The 18,612-nt window shown below is 50.5% G+C and overlaps 1 protein-coding gene across 4 annotated transcripts in view; it reads right to left on the bottom strand.

The window, feature by feature from the left end:
• Positions 1–11,597: 11,597 nt before the first annotated feature.
• The window catches only part of PACSIN2 (protein kinase C and casein kinase substrate in neurons 2), a 151,790-nt gene continuing 144,775 nt past the window's right edge, over positions 11,598–18,612 (bottom strand). For all 4 annotated transcript variants that reach the window (XM_010371595.2, XM_010371461.2, XM_030913875.1 and 1 more), the window contains 2 exons: positions 18,035–18,231; positions 11,598–13,278 (listed from right to left, as the gene is read on the bottom strand). In XM_010371595.2, coding sequence (XP_010369897.1) covers positions 13,166–13,278; positions 18,035–18,231 — 310 coding nt within the window. In that variant the 3' untranslated portion in view covers positions 11,598–13,165. The remainder of the gene's footprint in view (positions 13,279–18,034; positions 18,232–18,612) is intronic.

Here is an 18,612-nt window from a genome sequence, read left to right on the forward strand (position 1 = left end):
GATAGTACGTTTTGGCATCACAGACAGTACCTAGGCCTCAATCCCAGTTCAGCCATCTGCTTCCTAACTCTGTGGCCTTGGTCAAGACATTTACCTTATCTAAAGCATGGTTTATGGCCGGGCGCGGTGGCTCAAGCTTGTAATCCCAGCACTTTGGGAGGCCGAGACGGGCGGATCACGAGGTCAGGAGATCGAGACCATCCTGGCTAATACGGTGAAACCCCCGTCTCTACTAAAAAATACAAAAAAAAAAAATAGCCGGGTGACGAGGCGGGCGCCTGTAGTCTCCCCTACTCGGGAGGCTGAGGCAGGAGAATGGCGTAAACCCAGGAGGCGGAGCTTGCAGTGAGCTGAGATCCGGCTACTGCACTCCAGCCTGGGCAGCAGAGCAAGACTCCGTCTCAAAAAAAAAAAAAAAAAAAGCATGGTTTATTTGTAGGCTCAGTGGCTCGTGCCTATGATCCCAGCACTTTGGGAGGCTGAGGTGGGAGGATCACTTTAGCTCAGGAGTTCAAGACCAGACTGGGCAATATGGTGAAACCCCGTCTCTACAAAAAAATGCAAAAATCAGCTAGGCATGCTGGCATGGACCTGTAGTCCTAGCTACTGGGGAGGCTGAGGTGGGAGGATCGCTGTAGCCCAGAAGGTCGAGGCTGCAGTGAGCCAAGATCGCACCACTGCACTCCAGCATGGGCGACAGAGCAAGACCCTGTCTCAAAAAAAACAAAGCATGGTTTATTCATCCGTACAAAGAAATTAAAGAATCAGTGCTGAGTAGCACAGGCAAGCAACTTCCTAGGGCTGGCTGTCCTGAAGAGCCTTTGGTGGAGCCTTTCTACTGTTAGAAGTCAGGAAATGTACACTCCACCCGTCTGCTTAGATACCCTCGGGGCAGTTGGGAGCTTGCAGACAATGTAACTTATAAACCCAAAGCTGCAACTTTTCCAAGAAAGGGAAATCCATTACCTTCCAGAAAAGTACATTACTTTTGCAGGCAGCTCTGAGGGTTTGAAAGTTCTTCCTGTATTGAGTCGAAGTATAACACTTGTGCTTTGTGTCCACCAGGTCCTAGTTTGGCCTTATACAGAATACCTGGCATGTTTACGAGCAGCAGTCCTATCCTTCCTGATGGGAATGGGAATGACGGTCCCATTTACTACTTGGAGCTGAAATCTTACTAAGTTATATTAACAGAGTAGGGCAGTCTAGCCCGTTCTCCACCATAGAGATCCCTGAGGAGAGGGGAAAAAAAAGCAGTAAATTATAGACAGTATCTACATGAATAGGGGAGGAAGGGGTAGGAGGTACCGTTTATACACTATGGTTGCTTAAGTGTTCTTCATAGAATTTAGCATCTAATACTATAATATATAATATTCTATCTCTCTGTATCTGGCTCTCAATTGAATACAAAAATACATGCTTCTGGCTGGGTGTAGTGCCTCACACCTGTAATCCCAGCACTTTGGGAAGTCGAGGTGGGTGGATTATGAGGTCCGGAGTTCGAGACCAGCCTGACCAACATGGTGAAACCCCGTCTCTACTAAAAATACAAAAATTAGCCAGGCGTGGTGGTGGGCACCTGTAATCCCAAGTACTCAGGAGGCTGAAGCAGGAGAATCACTTGAACCTGAGAGGCAGAGGTTGCAGTGGGCCGAGATCACACCACTGCATTCCAGCCTAGGCGACAGAGCAAGACTCTGTTTCAAAAACAAACAAACAAAAAATATAGATATATATTGAAATCAAATCTGTTTTTTCTTTTTTTTTTTTTTTTTTTTTTGAGAAGGAGTCTCACTGGAGTGCAGTGGTGCGATCCTGGCTCACTGCAACCTCTGCCTCCTGGATTCAAGCAAATCTCCTGCCTCATCCTCCTGAGTAGCTGGGATTACAGGCGCGTGCCACCACACTTGGCTAATTTTTATATTTTTAGTAGAGATGGAGTTTCACCATGTTGTCCAGACTGGTCTCGAACTCCTGACCTCAGGTGGTCTGCCCACCTTGGCCTCCCAAAGCGCTGGGATTACAGGCGTGGGCCACCGCACCTGGCCAGTACACTATAGTTGTCTTATCTGTCAGTTGCTTAAGTGTTCTTCATAGAACTTATTAGCATCTAATATTATAAAATATAATAGTCTATCTATTTGTATCTGCCTCTCCTCAATTGAATATAAATTTCTTGAAATCAGATCTATTTTTTCTACCTTTTTTTTTTTTTTTTTAACAGTCTTGCTTTATCACCCAGGCTGGAGTGCAGTGGTGCAATCTCAGCTCACTGCAACCTCTGCCTTCTGGATTCAAGCAATTATCCTGCCTCAGTCTCCTGAGTAGCTGGAACTACAGGCACCTGCCGCCACACCTGGCTAATTTTTGTATTTTTAGTAGAGATGGGGTTTTACCATGTTGGTCAGGCTGGTCTCAAACTCCTTCAAGTGATCCACCCACCTTGGCCTCCTAGTGTGCTGGGATTACAGGTGTGAGCCACTGTGCTCAGCCTGTTTTTTCTACTTCTTTATCCCCAGCACCTAGAATGCCTGGCACATAGTATGCGTTCAATAAAGATTTGTGGAATGGGCTTAGAATGTAGAAAGCGACAAAGGCTATCACTCCCAATATCATAATGAGAAAATCTGCATAATCTACCAAATTGTAACTTCTGTTGAGCCCATCAGAAAGCTGAGGTTGCAAGGCAACCAAGTAACCTCAATGCCAAAGAGAGACAAGAGAAGCCCCTCCAAAGACAGAACACAAGAACCCCTTCACCTTTGGCAGGGCACAGGAGAAAGAGGTTACTGCCAAACTAGTTGGCAACAGGAAATCCGCTATAATTTTAATTAAGTCTTAAAGGCCAAGTATAGGTTGGCATGTGAGTTTGGACTAGCTGGGGGCCTCAGATACAAAGGGAATTCACACTCATTTATAAGCCCTTTTTAATAAACCTCCCCTAGAAACTGTACTTCACAAGGAAGATGGGGACTGGCAAAGAGCCTGGAGAGAGACCTTTCTGTGGGGTAGGCATCTAGCTGCTTAGGAACAGGCACAGACCCCACCTGCTTCCTCTGGACCCTTCTCTTCTAAAAAAGCAGGCCAGGTGCGGTGGCTCATGGCTGTAATCCCAGCACTTTGGGAGGCCAAGGAAAGCAGATCATCTGAGGCCAGGAATTCGAGACCAGCCTGGCCAACGTGGTGAAACTCTGTCTCTACCAAAAACACAAAATTAGGCCGGGCGTGGTGGCTCAAGCCTGTAATCCCAGCACTTTGGGAGGCCGAGACGGGCGGATCACGAGGTCAGGAGATCGAGACCATCCTGGCTAACATGGTGAAACCCCGTCTCTACTAAAAAAATACAAAAAAAAAAAAAAAAAAAACTAGCCAGGCAAGGTGGTGGGCGCCTGTAGTCCCAGCTACTCGGGAGGCTGAGGCAGGAGAATGGCGTAAACCCGGGAGGTGGAGCTTGCAGTGAGCTGAGATCCGGCCACTGCGCTCCAGCCTGGGCGACAGAGCGAGACTCCGTCTCAAAAGAAAAAAAAAAAAAAAAAGAACACACACACACACACACACACACACAATTAGCTGGGTGTGGTGGTGCACACCTATAGTCCCAGCTACTTGGGGGCTGAGGCAGGAGAATTGCTTGAACCTGGGAGGCGAAGGCTGCAGTGAGCCAGGATCAAGCCAGTGCACTCCAGTCTGGGCGACAGAGGACTTGCTGCTAAGAAAAAAAAAAAAAGAGAGAGAGAGAGAAAGAAAGAAAAAAAGCAAGCAAGCAAGCAAAAGCAGTAAATTCCCTCTGTCTCAGGGAATGGGCAAAGATCTATTGCTGCTAGGGGAGGGGTAGAAACAAAACCCTGTAATCCAAATTCAAATGCAAAAAAGGAGGGGAAAGAGAAGCAGAATCCCTCTCCGATCCAGGGGTTTGCCGTGAGGATGGTGGGAATGTTGAGAAAGCCCCGCCCTTGAGCATCCTGGGCTACACATTTTTTTTTTTTTTCTTCAAGATGGCTGTGGCATCCAGTACAGTGGGCATGATCTCAGCTCACTGCAACCTCTGCCTCCCGGGTTCAAGCAATTCTCCTGCCTCAGCCTCCCAAGTAGCTGGGATTACAGGCACCCGCCACCACACCCAGCTGATTTTTGCATTTTTAGTAGAGATGGGGTTTCACCGTGTTGTCCAGGCTGGTCTGGAACTCCTGACCTCAAGTGATCTGCCTGCCTCAGCCTCCCACTGTGCTGGGATTACAGGGGTGAGCCACCACCCGGCCCAGTATTGTCCCTCTTGTAGAGTATTTGAATTCTAACTCTGTGCTGTTCGTCTTTCATGAAGAGATCCTGACATAGCGATGGCCAAGTGAAGCAGCATTGTGTTTAGTTCATTTACAGTTTAATAGGAGCTTGCTGAAAGTCAAATGCCACCCTAAAGAGAAACCAGACACGGCTACATAGTCATATGATGAATCACAAGCGAGAATACGCACAGATCCTGTCCCTTGCCCCTGGAAGACAACACCTGTGGACTTTGCTTAGTGCCAAGTGAAAGCAAGTGAATGCTATCTCTTTGTCATGTTCTTTCTGTATAGGTCAGGTACATTTGAAATGAATTTACTGGGACCGGGCGTGGTGGCTCATGCCTGTAATCTCAGCACTTTGGGAGGCTGAGGCAGAAGGATGGATTCTGGCCAGGAGTTTGAGACCACCCTGGGCAACATAGCAAGATCCCATCTCTACAAAAAAGTAAAAAATTAGCGGGGCATGGTGGCACATGCCTGTAGTCCCAGCCACTCAGGAGGCTGAGGCAGGAGGATCACTTGAGCCTGGGAGTTCAAGGCTGCAGTGAGCTATGATTGCAGCACTGCACTCCAGCCTGGGTGACAGAACGAAGACACTGTCAAAAAATAAAAATAAAAAATAAAAAAAATAAAACAAGGCCAGGCACTGTGGCTCACGCCTGGAATTCCAGCACTTTGGGAGACCAAAGTGGGTGGATCACTTGAAGCCAGGAGTTTGAGACCAGCCTGGCCAACATGGGAAAACCCCATCTCTGCTAAAAATACAAAAATTAGCCGGGCGTGGTGGTACGTGGCTGTAATTCCAGCTACTCAGGTAGCTGAGGCATGAGAATCGCATGAACCCGGGAGGCAGAGGTTGCAGTGAGGAGAGATTGTACCACTGTACTCCACCCTGGGTGACAGAGGGAGACCCTGTCTCAAAAAAAAAAAAAAAAAAAAAGGAGAAGAAGAAGGAACAAAATACTGACATATTAAACCACATAGAAGACTCTCAGATGAGTCATGTGAAGTGAAAAAAGACAAGGCTACATATTGCATGGTTCCCTTCATATGGCATTCTGGAAAAGGCAAAACTGTAGAAACAGAAAACATATCAGTGGTTTTTAGGGACTGGGGGTGTAAGGAGGGGTTGACTACAAAGGGTCCACCTGTTGCGGAGGTGATGGAAGAGTTCTATATCTTGATTGTGGTGATGGTTACATGATACGGTTTAGCTGTGTCCCACTCAAATCTCATCTTGAATTGTAGTTCCCATAATCCTCATGTGTCATGAAAGGAACCTGGTGGGAGGCAACTGAATCATGGGGGCAGTTACCCCCAAGCTGTTCTCGACAGTGAGTAAATTCTCATGAGTTCTTATGGTTTTATAAGAGGTTTTCCCGCCTTTGCTCAGCATGTCTCTTTCCTGCTGCCATGTGAAGAAGGACATGTTTGCTGCCCCTTCTGCCATGATTATAAGTTTCCTGAGGCTTTCCCAGCCATGCAGATGTGTGAGTCAATTAAACCTTTTTCCTTTATAAATTACCCAGTCTTGAGCAGTTCTTTATGGCAGCATGAGAATAGACTAATACATTGCATAACTGTATACGTTCATCAAAACTTCAAGAACTGTACACTAAAAGGAGTGTATTTGGCCTGGCACAGTGGCTCACGCCTGTAATCCCAGCATTTTGGGAGGCTGAGGCAGGTGGATCACGAGGTCAGGAGTCCGAGACCAGCCTGACCAACATGGTGAAACCCCCTCTCTACTAAAAATACAAAAATTAGCTGGGCATGGTGGTGGGCGCCTGTAGTCCAGCTACTTGAGAGGTTGAGGCAGGCGAATCGCTTGAACCCAGGAGGCGGAGGTTGCAGTGAGCCAAGATGGTGCCACTACACTCCAGCCTGGGCAACAGAGGGAGACTCCATCTATAAAAAAAAAAAAAAAAAAAAAAAAGAGTGTATTTACTGTACATAAATTATACCTTAAGAACTGAGAAAAATGGGAAACAAAGCAAATGGTAAGCAACATGGGACTTACAGCATGAATATCATTCAGCCACTAAGCAGTACACTTCACACATGAACAACCTGGGCTCGAACTACACGGATCCACTTACATGTAGATTTTTTTCTTTTTTCTTTTTTCTTTTCTTCTTTTTTTTTATTTCCCTTGAGATGGAGTCTTGCTCTGTCACCCAGGCTGGAGTGTGGTAGCACGATCTCAGCTCACTGCAACCTCCAGCTCCCAGGTTCTAGCAATTCTCCTGCCTCAGCCTCCCGAGTAGCTGGGACTACAGGTATGCGCTACCATGCCTGGCTATTTTTTTTTTTTATTTTATTTTTGGTAGAGACAGGGTGTCCCTATGTTGCCCAAGCTGGATTTGAACTCCTGGGCTCAAGTGATCCTCCTGCCTTGGCCTCCCAAAGTGCTGGCATTAGAGGTATGAGCCACTGTGTCTCGTGTTTATTTTTAATTGAAGTATATTTAGGACATGAGAAAATACTCACAATCAAATGGTAGGAGAACGAAGTAGGGTACAAAACTATATTTACAGTACGATCCCAATTTTGTAAGACACACACACACATTGATGATGATGACGACGACAACAGCACATGTGACCAGGCGTGGTGGCTCACGGGAGGCTGAGGTAGGAGAATTGCTTGAACTTGAGAGGTGGAGGGCAGAGGGAGCTGAGATTGCACCATTGCACTCCAGCCTGGACAACAAGAGTGAAATTCTGCCTCAAAAAAAAAAAAAAAAAAAGGAAAGAAAAGAAAATTAAAAAAAAAGAAAAGAAAAAATGGCACATGTGCATATATATGATATATGTTAGGGAAACGATCAGAAAAAAATGCACCCCAATGTTAGCAATGTAACCTGTGGAAGTCAGGATCACAGATAACTAATGTTTTTCTGAATACCTTTACTAAATTTCCAAATTTTCATCTGAGCCTTTGTTCCTTTTACAATCAGGAAAAAATAATTAAGATTGCTATTGGAAAATACGGTAAAGGGGCAGGGCCGCCTGGCTGTCTTTGCCCAGAAGCGGCCAGTGACTGTATATAGTTCATGTGCCCTGAGGCGGCTGCCTTGGTGATCCGAATGCTGTTGAGCTTGGGGTCTTTTAGGGCCTGGTACCCTAACCCTAACCCTAAGGCGCTCTGGGTTTCTGCAACCTTCGGCTGGTCTCGCACAAAGTACTCCTCTGGCATCTGAGTCTTGGTCCACCGACAGTACTGGCGTCCTTTCCCCTAAAAGAGTGACGTCACTTATTTAGTTCATTCCTTCCTTCCTTCCTTTCCTAGCCCTTTCCACAAAGGATTTGGAGATGCCTAAAACAATATAATCTGGGTTTCATACGATGGTCCTAGATTTGTTGCGTTTTTTTTTTTCTTTTTGGTTTAGCGCCACAAACACGGGCTGGAGGGAAGATGAACACTGTGGTTCCTCTGACCCTCTGCCTGGTGGTGGTCATGCCTGGCCAGAAATGAGCCTTGCACCTCAACTGCAGGCCAGGCCAGATTTAGCTCAGCCTGGGCACATCCTCCCAGGTGTGGTGGAGCCACCTCCATCCTGACCCTGGTTCTTTTCACTGGCTGGCCCCTGGAGCTGACTCCGTCCTGGCCTGAGGGCCCCTCTTCTTGCTGCCACCACAGGGGCCACAGAGATGCAGCCCATTTATTCGTAAAACCGAGGCCCAGAGAGTGGCCTGTGTCTTCCACAGGTGACTGGGGAAGGGCTGGGGAGGGGCACAGACCTTCCTTGCCTCAGAGGAGGCTTAAGGAAGGGTGGTCAAGGGAGGGGAGCAGATCAGGCAGCCGCTACTCTGGGGAGACCTTGGACTGTGAAAAGGGGTGGGGGAAAGCAAGCTTACAGGGCACCCATAGGCTGGGGTGCCCACCTGGCAGGATCTTTTGGCTTCTGAGCACCCCTTAAATTATCCTCACATGATCATCCCTATTTTATTGTTGTTGTTTTGAGACAGTTTTACTTTTTTTTTTTTTTTTTTTTTGAGACGGAGTCTCGCTCTGTCGCCCAGGCTGGAGTGCAGTGGCCGGATCTCAGCTCACTGCAAGCTCCGCCTCCCGGGTTCACGCCATTCTCCTGCCTCAGCCTCCCGAGTAGCTGGGACTACAGGCGCCCGCCATCTCGCCCGGCTAGTTTTTTGTATTTTTTAGTAGAGACGGGGTTTCACCGTGTTAGCCAGGATGGTCTCGATCTCCCGACCTCGTGATCCGCCCATCTCGGCCTCCCAAAGTGCTGGGATTACAGGCTTGAGCCACCGCGCCCGGCCGAGACAGTTTTACTCTTATTGCCCAGGCTGGAGTGCAGTGGGGCGATCTTGGCTCACTGTAACCTCCACCTCAAGGGTTCACGTGATTCTCCTGCCTCAGCCTCCCAAGTAGCTGTGATTACAGGCGCCCACCACCACGCCTGGCTAATTTTTTGTATTTTTAGTAGAAATGGGGTTTCACCATGTTGGCCAGGCTGGTCTCGAACTCCTGATCTCAAGTGATCCACCCGCCTCAGCCTCCCAAAGTGCTGGGATTACAGGCATGAGCCACTGCGTCCCACCAATCATCCCTACTTTTCAGCAAACGAAGCTCAGGGATTTTCCGTTTGTCTGTGGTCCAGCCTCCCACCCAGGTGGGGACTCAGGGACACCTCCTACAGGAAGTTGGGGAACGGCTCAAGGATTGAGCAGTGCTCTGATCTCTGAGGCCTTGGAGCCTGGGTTGGGAGGCCTGAGACTTCTAAAACCCACCACACATTCTCAGAAGACAACTCTGGCCCTTTGTCTCTGGCTGTCCCATCCTGGTGTCAGAATAACGCAGGTCCTTCTCTGAGCCTACTAGAGTTTCCCAAGGGCAAGATTGGTTTCTCTTCATGTTTGTCCTGGCACAGCTGAGTCTCACATACAGTATGTGCTCAATAAATGCATGGTGAGTGAATGATTGCCCAGTGGATACATAAGGAGAGCCAGCTGATCCTCCACCAGGCTAGGCCACTCAGGGGTCAGGCCTTGCTCAGCTTCCCAAACCATGTGGTCTGAGCCCATGGGGAAGTCACTGCTTCCTCTCACTTGTCCCGTTTTCCTATGAACTACGGGGGGATTGGTCAGGTGGTCCACATGAGTCCTTCCCAACCTCCCTCATCGCGACTGGGCTTTCACTGCCTGTGTCTGAGTGGACCAGGATCTGGCATCAGGGCCCAGGATGCAGAGGCCACCCCTGTTCTCCATCTGCAGGGACCTTCGAAGGTCCAGTTTTGGCACAGGCTGCAGCAAAGCCAGATCCCTACTCCAGTCACTTGGCAGCACTTGCTCACCCTCCCGACATTTCTGGGGTGTGAGAAGGGTGAAGAGGGATGATGAAATACCCCCGTCCTGAGTTCCAGGGAGCTTTGGCCCAGGAGGGGGCTCTGGTGCTAACGCTCCCCCTAGTGTCAACTCGGGGGCCTTGGGGACCTGAAGAGATGTGGACAGTTGGTGGCAGCACTGATCCAGGGTGGTGGCTGTGAGAGGAGGGAAGGGCAGCTGTGGATGGCAGAGAACCCTGGGCCCCAGCCTATGGTGTCACTCATAATCATGACAATGACCAGCTCCTGAGTGCCTGTGGCCTTTTTCTTTCTTTTTTTTTTTTCTTTTTTGAGTCTTTCTCTGTCGCCCAGGCTGGAGTGCAGTGGCGTGATCTCGGCTCACTGCAAGCTCCACTTCCCGGGTTCATGCCATTCTCCTGCTTCAGCCTCCCGAGTAGCTGGGACTACAAGCGCCCGCCACCTCGCCCGGCTAGTTTTTTTGTATTTTTAGTCGAGATGGGGTTTCACCGTGTTAGCCAGGATGGTCTTGATCTCTTGACCTCATGATCCGCCCACCTTGGCCTCCCAAAGTGCTGAAATTACAGGCGTGAGCAACAGTGTCTGGCCTTTTTCTTTTTTTGAGACAGTGTCTCGAGAGCTGTGTTGTCCGGGCTGGAGAGCAGTGGTGCAATCATGGCTCACTGCAGACTCAAACTCCCGTGCTCAAGCAATCCTCCTGCCTCAGCCTCCCAAGTAGTTGGGACTAGAAGCATGCACCACCACACTCAACCAATTTTTAAACTTTTTGTAGAGGCAGGATCTCACTATGTTGCCCAGGCTACCTTTTCTTCTTGCTGTAACTCTCCAACTGGAAAAGTACCACTTCTACTTGGGGAAACGGAGGCCCAGAGATGAGGTCAAGTTTCCAAGCTGGCCTCTGAGGGCAGGGTAGGAGAGGGGAGGTGGGCAGTTAAGAGGCCCTGCCAGATCCCTCATTGGGGGCCTGTGTGATCTGGCCTCAGAGTGGAGGTTGCTTCATCCAGCTCAGCGGGGGCCGTGGTCTTGCCACAGTGTTTGGGCAGTGACTGAGGCCAGGGGCACCAGGAACCTGCTTGTGACCCGCCACCTCCCCTCCCAACCCCGTTCTGCCTGTTGGCAGCCTGGGGCTGTGGGCCAAGCTGGGTGTCCGCCCCAGGCTGCAGGGTTCCAGCTCCTCAGAAGCTAGAAGCAGGGGACCCGCCACCCCTCAGACAAGGAGGCTGGGTGACAAGGATCTGTCCCCTACCCTTGCTGAGCCAGGACAAAGCCACAATGCAGGGGCAGCTGCCTGCCTCACTCCTCCCGGGTGCTCTATGAGGCCCCGTGCCCAGCTGGCGTGCTTTTCTGGGCAGCCTTCCCAGGGCTTGGTGAGCATGGCCACAGCCGCTCTCATGTCTTGCTTCTCTCCGGTCTTCAAGCCAGCCAAGGCTGCCAAGCCAGGCCTCCTCCCTCCTCAGTTTCTCCAGCGAGGGAAGGGGTTCCTCAGGGATTTCGCTCAGTGCCTTGGGCTGGCTGAGACTCCTCAAAAAACCCTGGCTGGCTCTTGGAGCCTGTTTCCTCGGCTGTAGAACGGAATGGGGGAGACTTGCCCGTACCCCATGGAGATGTTTGGAGATGCAGATAATGTAAGTAAAAAGTGGAGAGCACACGGTAGGCACTCAGGAAAATGTGCTCAGAGGAGAGTTATGGGTGACACCAGTCTTGTCTTGCTGTTTGGGCTGGGACAATAGAGAGGCGCCAGCCAATGCCCGCACCGTGGGGAAGCCCAGGTCAAACAGCAGCAGGTCTCGGGCAGAAGGGAACCCCAAAGGGCTAAGGTGCCTCAAATCCCCAACCTCTAGTTTGGCAGGGGCAGTGGGCCATGGCCTTTTGGGCAGAGGTCCTGTGCCCTGGATCTTGCCCAGCTCCAAAGCTAGTAAGCCCCAGGGAGGCCACCCCCACCAAGTGAAGTGGGCGTGAAGACAGATGATGGCAAAGGGACTTCCAGATGCACGAGATCAAATGTTTATTGATTTTTTCCTAAAATACTATACATTTAAAGGAACTCTTCAACTGAAAGACAACAATTTTTGGTAAATCTGTAGCACAGAAATGAGGATTTCTGCTGGTAAGTTCTCGTGACAGATGCAGACACAGGTCCACTTTCCAAGCAAGACATCTGCTCACTGGAAACAGTAAATGCATAGCTCATGATGGCGGTGGGCACTGCTGAGTTACATAAAATACAGGTTCTCCCCACCCCCGGCCGCCCCATGTGACCACAGTGTAGCTCTGGCTGCAGCACCTGCTCCCTGGCAACTCTGGGAAGCCGGAGAGATTTGTGCGGTGGGTAAGACCCAGGTTCTGTTTGCGCACAAGTAATACGACGACTGAAATCTGCAACTACTGCAAAGTCGCGGGCACTTTTACAGTGTTCTGCTACGGAACCAGGACAAAGGCCAGTCAGAAGCCGGACCAGCAGTCAGCCGGTGACAACAAGCCTCCCTCCAGCAGGCACCATGTCAGAGAGGCCCCAGGCCCACTGAGCCCAGGAGGAGACCCAGCTGGCCAGCCAGACCTGTGCCCGAATGCCACAGACCTCAAGCAGTTTACAAACGAAACTGTTAAATCTCATTAAAACAGTAGATGAGTGCTTTAGATTCTCTGAATATCAAATAATATATACAGATATACACTGAGACATGACAGTCTAATATAAAGCATCTTTATCTACAGATGCATTTGCTTGAAAAGTTAGTCTTCTTTTTAACTCTGAATCACTGATAAAATTGTTAATTTGCAAGAGTACAGTTTTAAGCAAGAATAGAGTGAAAATAATTTTTAAATATGGCGATTTGGGGGAGTTCTACCGAAGGTTCTATCTAAAGCTTCCATTCAGATGCCCAAAAGCACAAAGAGCATTAGCATTCCCAACAGAAACCCGACCATAACCCGGTCCCATCTTCCCGCTACAATCTCTTTCCTCCAACATCATCTGCCACCTGAGGCTAAGCCTACACACGGCATGGCTAACAGGGCATGGGAATAGGGAGATAGCTTCCTCAAGACTAGTGTGCATCAATCTGTGCCATAATTTAAGTAGAAATGAACAGAACCGGTGTATAAAAAAGTATAACTGTACATAGCCTTTAAATTAAAAACCTTAAAATCTTCACTCAGAAAATAGGATGTAAGCTTGTTCATTTAAGTTGCAGGTGATGGAGTCGTCAGAGAGAGTAATCAGTGGAACAAGATCAGTGTAACCCACCATTGACTCGGAAAGGAGAGACAAAGTCAAGAACATAGAGATCCATGATAGGCCAATAGGCACAGTGGGCGGGGAGGGGTGGCTATTTCTGTTGTTCTGCGTCTTCCTGCGCTCAGATCCCTCCAGCTGCACTCGGAAAGGTGCCGAGTCCCAGGCGAAATGACCAGCTCATCTGCCTTCCAGGGACACCATGAAGCCAAGAGCAATGGAACCATCATCTCTTGCAGGAAAAGGAGTGGATGCCCACATGGCTGGCTGAAGCTCCTGGGCCCGCCGCCTCCGTCCCCCGCTGGCCTGACCCCTGGCTCATCACTGGATTGCCTCCACATAATTTGCCGGGTATAGGCCAACCTGCCCGTTGTCCAAGCGTCCCTTGCACCAGCCCTGCTCATCCTCGTCTTCCATCTTGGTCAGCTCGTCCCCTGTAAGACAAAGAGGGAGCCGTCTCCATGAGAGGATGTGACACCGATGGTGGGCTAGAGAGCCGCATTCACGAGCTTCGGGCCCACAGAGGGTGGAGGGCTAGGCATTCTGTGGCGGGCAGGCCGAGGGCCTGGTCATTTCTCTTCTAAATGGATTTTAAGTTGCCTCTTTGGTCACGGGCCTCTGACAGATCTAGAGATGACAGTCTCACACAGTAATTTAGAGCAAGCAGCTCTCAGCTGCCACAGTGGCTCCCACTGGGACTGCAGCATCGAGCTCCCTAGGGCTGTGCCTTCCTCACCATCCTGGCCAGGTGGCAGGAATTCTCCCTCGGTTGTGCCCCTCCCCCACGCTGGGCCTCTTCTGTCCTCCCCACCGGGGCCCTGGCCGCCTTTCTCCCAGAAGCTGTCTCTGGGGTCTGACTTTGTTAATCCCTCTCCTCTGCAACTTCCAGGCTGCGAGAGGGCAAGGGACCACGTCTGACAGTCATCTCTGTCATTCTATCCCCAGCACCTGGCTGAGGACTTGTGCACGGTGCCATGTGTCAACCCTTCCTGACACCCTGAGACAGGAGCCCCTGGCGCTGTTCTGGAATCTCCCTGTGGCTCTAATATATTAACGTGGTTCCATTTATCTTCTGCTTGTTCCAACCTGAAGGACCTCCTACTTCTGGCCGGGCCTCAGGTAGAGGAGGAGATACAGAGATGAGAGGAACTGATGGAGCCTGGTCTCAAGAAGGCAGACTAGGATGGTGAGGGGGAGGTGGCACTAGGGCGGGGCCCCAGGTCTGGCATTTGCCAGGTGAGGGAAACAGCTCAGAGCCCAGGGGTGGGCAGAGCCCGTGTGCTTCTGGCGGTAACTCACTGCAGGGAAGGCCAGTTGGGCCTGCTGGCTCGGACCTCGTCAGGAGCAAGCAATTGGTGGGAAAGCAATAGTCCCAGTGCTGTTTGGCCTTTATTGTTAAGTTTGTAGTTTTGTAACTCTCTTTGGCATTTTTTGGTCCATTTTTCAGAATTAGATGCAGTTTTCCCCCTGGTTTAGCATTTCCCTGATACTTTGAATTTTGTATGGTAGCAATGCTGGCCAAGATGCCTGCGGAGCTAACGCCTGGGGCTTCCAGTGCTCCCCGGACTGCCTGGGCTCAAATCCCAGAGCCACCACTCGCTGGCTAGGAGACCTGGACCAACTGCCTCCACTCCCTGGGCCTGTGGCCCTCATCTGTGGACTGGGGGTGCTGTGAGGATTACGTGTTAAGGCACCAAAGAACCCTGGGAGGGTGGGACATGCGTAAGCACTGGCTCAACCTCCCACTGTCATGCCACTTCTGCCAGACCAGTGCTCCTGAAGATCTGACCCAGAGGCATTAGGAGCAGATGCAGGGGCCACAGGGCAGCAGCCGTGATGAACCACCATCTCTTGCCCTGCTTTGTGCCTTGGGCCCCTGGCGTTTCTTTTGTCCTGCCTTCATGGGTTGCTGTGCTCACAGGCCTGGCTCCAGGCTACGGAGGCTAGGATGAGACCTGTAGCCCCACAATACCATGTGGCAAACAGCCAGAGCACCGCAAGAGACAGACGTAAGTCAAGCCACACTGGTTGGGAGCTAATTTTGCATTGTTAAAAAGCAGGATAACACAGAAAATAGAACGAACAGGAAAGCTTTCACATTGTGCAAATGTGAACTGGTGATTAGAAGGTTCATTTCAATCAGTTTGCTTTTGACAATTTACTTGGATCTGGAAGAAACATTTTAAACCTACAAAATTACTGTCAAACCCAATAGGTAGGACTGAAAAGGAGTTAGAAATTATAAACAAATAAACCAACAAACAACCCCAACCAAAGATATCAGAAACTGGATGAAGATGGCTTAAAGGCACATTAAAAAAAAATCCCCCCCAAAAAAAACAAAAAAACCCAACTTCTCAAACTGGGCACAGGCAGCTGATAACCAGCCCAGGGGATGAGTGTCTGGGGACAGCAGGGGAGCATTTTGAGTGCTGAGGGAAGGAGGCTGAAGGTTGGTTAGAAGCTAGGCCATTGGGCACAGCCCCCAGGCCCTGGCTTCCCTGCTGAGTGGGGGACTGGGGTGGTGGTGGTAAGGCAGCCTTTCCCACAAGTGTAGCCTAGGGGCAGGGGCAGACTTCAGCCTGTGTGGGTTGAGTTCTGGCCCAGTTTCCCTCTTGGAGTGGGAAATGCTGCTTCTGGGGGAGCTTCACAAAGAGGGCAAGAGAGAGGGAAGAATCTGGGTTGCTGTTGAGTCTGCTTTGGCCCTAGGCCACTCTAGCTTCCTTAGGTGCTAAGATAGCAATTTTCCTTTTTTTTTTTTTTTTTTGAGACAGAGTGTCACTCCATCACCCAGGCTGGAGTGCAGTGGCATGATCTTGGCTCACTGCAACCTCCACCTCCCAGGTTCAAGTGATTCTCTTGTCTCAGCCTCCCCAGTAGCTGGGATTACAGGCGTGCGCCACCACGCCTGAATTTTTTTTTTTTTTTTTTTTTTTTTTTTTTTTTTTTTTTAGTAGAGGCAAGGTTTCGCCATGTTGGCCAGCCTGGTCTCAAACTCCTGACCTCAAGTGATCCTTCGGCCTTGGCCTCTCAAAGTGCTGGGATTACAGGTGTGAGCCAACAAAGGTGTGGGCTAGGACTGCACGACTGTACCCCAGCTTGGCTAACAGAGTGAGACCGTGTCTCTATTAAGAATAAAAAAAAAAGATTATCATTGAAGACCATTCAAAGAAGAAAAAGACGTTGGACAGAAAGTCTTCACAGGCAGAGCACACATAATCAGGATCCAGGCTGTTTTATACAACTGTGGTTCCTGCTCCTGGCAATACAGGTATGTGTGTGGCTTGGTGTGTGCATGGTAGGTATGGGCAGGTAGATATGCACACACACAAGTTGCTGCCTGAGGCAAGGCCCCACCTGGTCCAGAGGCATGCCAAGTGCTACTCCAGGGTCTGGGCAAAGCTGTGGCTCTCCTAAGGGCTTCTCTGGCAGTTGGGGACCCCTGGAGAAAGGCTTCTCTCAGGGACCTACAGGGCTAGCAGCTCGCAGAGCACACATGGGGGAACCTGGTGGTCCTGGCCAACAGCTTCTCCAGATGCCCTTCTGCGTGACTAGCCAGCGCCCTGCAGTTCACAGCCTTGGCCCAGCAAGGGGAGGCGTCCAGGCACTGGCTTGGGGGCACTCACTATTTCTGAGTCTTGGCATTGGGCATCCACTACTTTTTTTTATTTTTATTTTGGAGAGAGTCTCGCTCTGTCACCCAAGCTGGAGCGCAATGGCACCATCTCAGCTCACTGTAAGCTCCGCCTCCCAGGTTCAAGTGATTCTCCTGCTTCAGCCTCCCGAGTAGCCGGGACTACAGGCGGCCGCCACTATGCCCTGCTAATTTTTTGTACTTTTAGTAGAGACAGGGTTTCACACTGTTAGCCAGGATAGTCTTGATCTCCTGACCTCATGATCCGCCCACCTCAGCCTCCCAAAGTGCTGGGATTACAGGCATGAGCCACTGTGCCCGGCCCTTTTTTTTTTTTTTTTTTTAAGAGATGGGGTCTTGCTCTGTCTTCTAGGCTAGAGTACAGTGGTACGAACATGGCTCACTGCATCCTCTTGGGTTTCAGTGATCCTCCTGCCTTAGCCTCCCAAGCAGCTGGGACTATAGGTATGCAACACCACACCCAGCTAACCTGCTACTTTGGTTTGTTTATTTATTTGAGACAGGGTCTTGCTCTGTTGCTCAGATTATTTATTATTTATTTGTTTGTTTGCGACAGGGTCTTGCTCTGTTGCCCAGGTTGGAGTACCGTGGTACAATCATGGTTCATTGCAACCTCAATCTACTGGGCTCAGGTGATTCTCCCACCTCAGCCTCCCAGATGGTTGGGACAACAGGCATGTGCCACTAAAATTAGCCCAGCTAATTTTTTCTTTTCTTTTTTTTTTTTTTTGAGACGGAGTCTTGCTCTGTCGCCCGGGCTGGAGTGCAGTGGCCGGATCTCAGCTCACTGCAAGCTCCGCCTCCCGGGTTTACGCCATTCTCCTGCCTCAGCCTCCCGAGTAGCTGGGACTACAGGCGCCAGCCACCTCGCCTGGCTAGCTTTTTGTATTTTTTAGTAAAGACGGGGTTTCACCGTGTTAGCCAGCGCACGAGCCACCGTGCTTGAGCCACCGCACCCGGCCAATTTTTTCTTTATTTTTTGAGACCAAGTTTTGCTCTGTCACCCAGGCTGGGGTGCAGTGGTGCGATCTTGGCTCACTGTAACCTCTGCCTTCCAGGTTCAAGTGATTCTCCTGCCTCAGCCTCCTGAGTAGCTGTGATTACAGGTGTCTGCCACACGCCTGGCTCCTTTTTGTATTTTTAGTAGAGACGGGGTTTCACCATGTTGGTTAGGCTGGTCTTGAACTCCTGACCTCAAGTGATCTGCCTGCCTCGGCCTCCCAAAGTGCTGGGATTACAGGCATGTGTCACCATGCCTGGTCTAATTTTTCGTATTTTTTGTAGAGACAGGTTTTGCCATGTTGCCCAGGCTGGTCTCAAACTCCTGGGCTCAAGCAATCCTTCCACCTCAGCCTCCCAAAGCTCTGGGACTATAGATATGAGCCACAGCATCCAGCCAATTGGCTGCTTTTGACAATGAAGCCAGGGCACTGGGGAAGGGCCTGCAGTGACTCACAAGTGAAACCAGCAAGAACTTTTCGAGACTTAAAAAACAAAAAAGACTCCTCCCCTGGATGCTGGGGGAGCCCACCTACCAGCCTTGAAGCTCAGCTCATCGTGCTCCTGCCCCTCGTAGTCATACAGGGCCCGGACTCGCACTTCCGTCCCCGAGGTGGCGTCGTCGTCGAATGGGTTCGAGTCCCCATTGGCATCCGTGGAGGAGAAGGGGTTGTTAGACTCATCGTCTGACCAGTCGGTGGGATAGCTCTGGGTCTTCTCGTAGCTGCTGACACTGCAAGAAAGGGGGAGGCCACAGGGCTCTCAGCACAGGGCTGGCAGAGGGTGGGAGACCCCTGCCCCTGTGCAAGGGGAGGGCACTGGAGCCTTGGGGCTCAGGGCTGAGGGCTCCTTCCGAAGGAGCACAGGTAGAGCCAGTGCTAGTGCGAGTTCATGCCATTCACACTCATCCTGAGCCACCAACAGGCTTTCCAGGGGCAGGCGGCTGGAGATGCCCACAGCAGAGGCCAACCTGGGGCCTCGCTCTCTAGTCCCCAGCACAGACTGCGTGCTTGTCTGTTTTCCTGTCGTGGTGCTGCTGGGGCCTTGAAGGGTTAACAGAGGACAGAAAAAAAGCAACTGAAGATTGTTAGCTGTGCCCTCCCCGAGGAATGGG

The sequence above is a fragment of the Rhinopithecus roxellana genome, chromosome 13, assembly GCF_007565055.1.
Source record: "Rhinopithecus roxellana isolate Shanxi Qingling chromosome 13, ASM756505v1, whole genome shotgun sequence".
Taxonomy (NCBI): Eukaryota; Metazoa; Chordata; class Mammalia; order Primates; family Cercopithecidae; genus Rhinopithecus; species Rhinopithecus roxellana.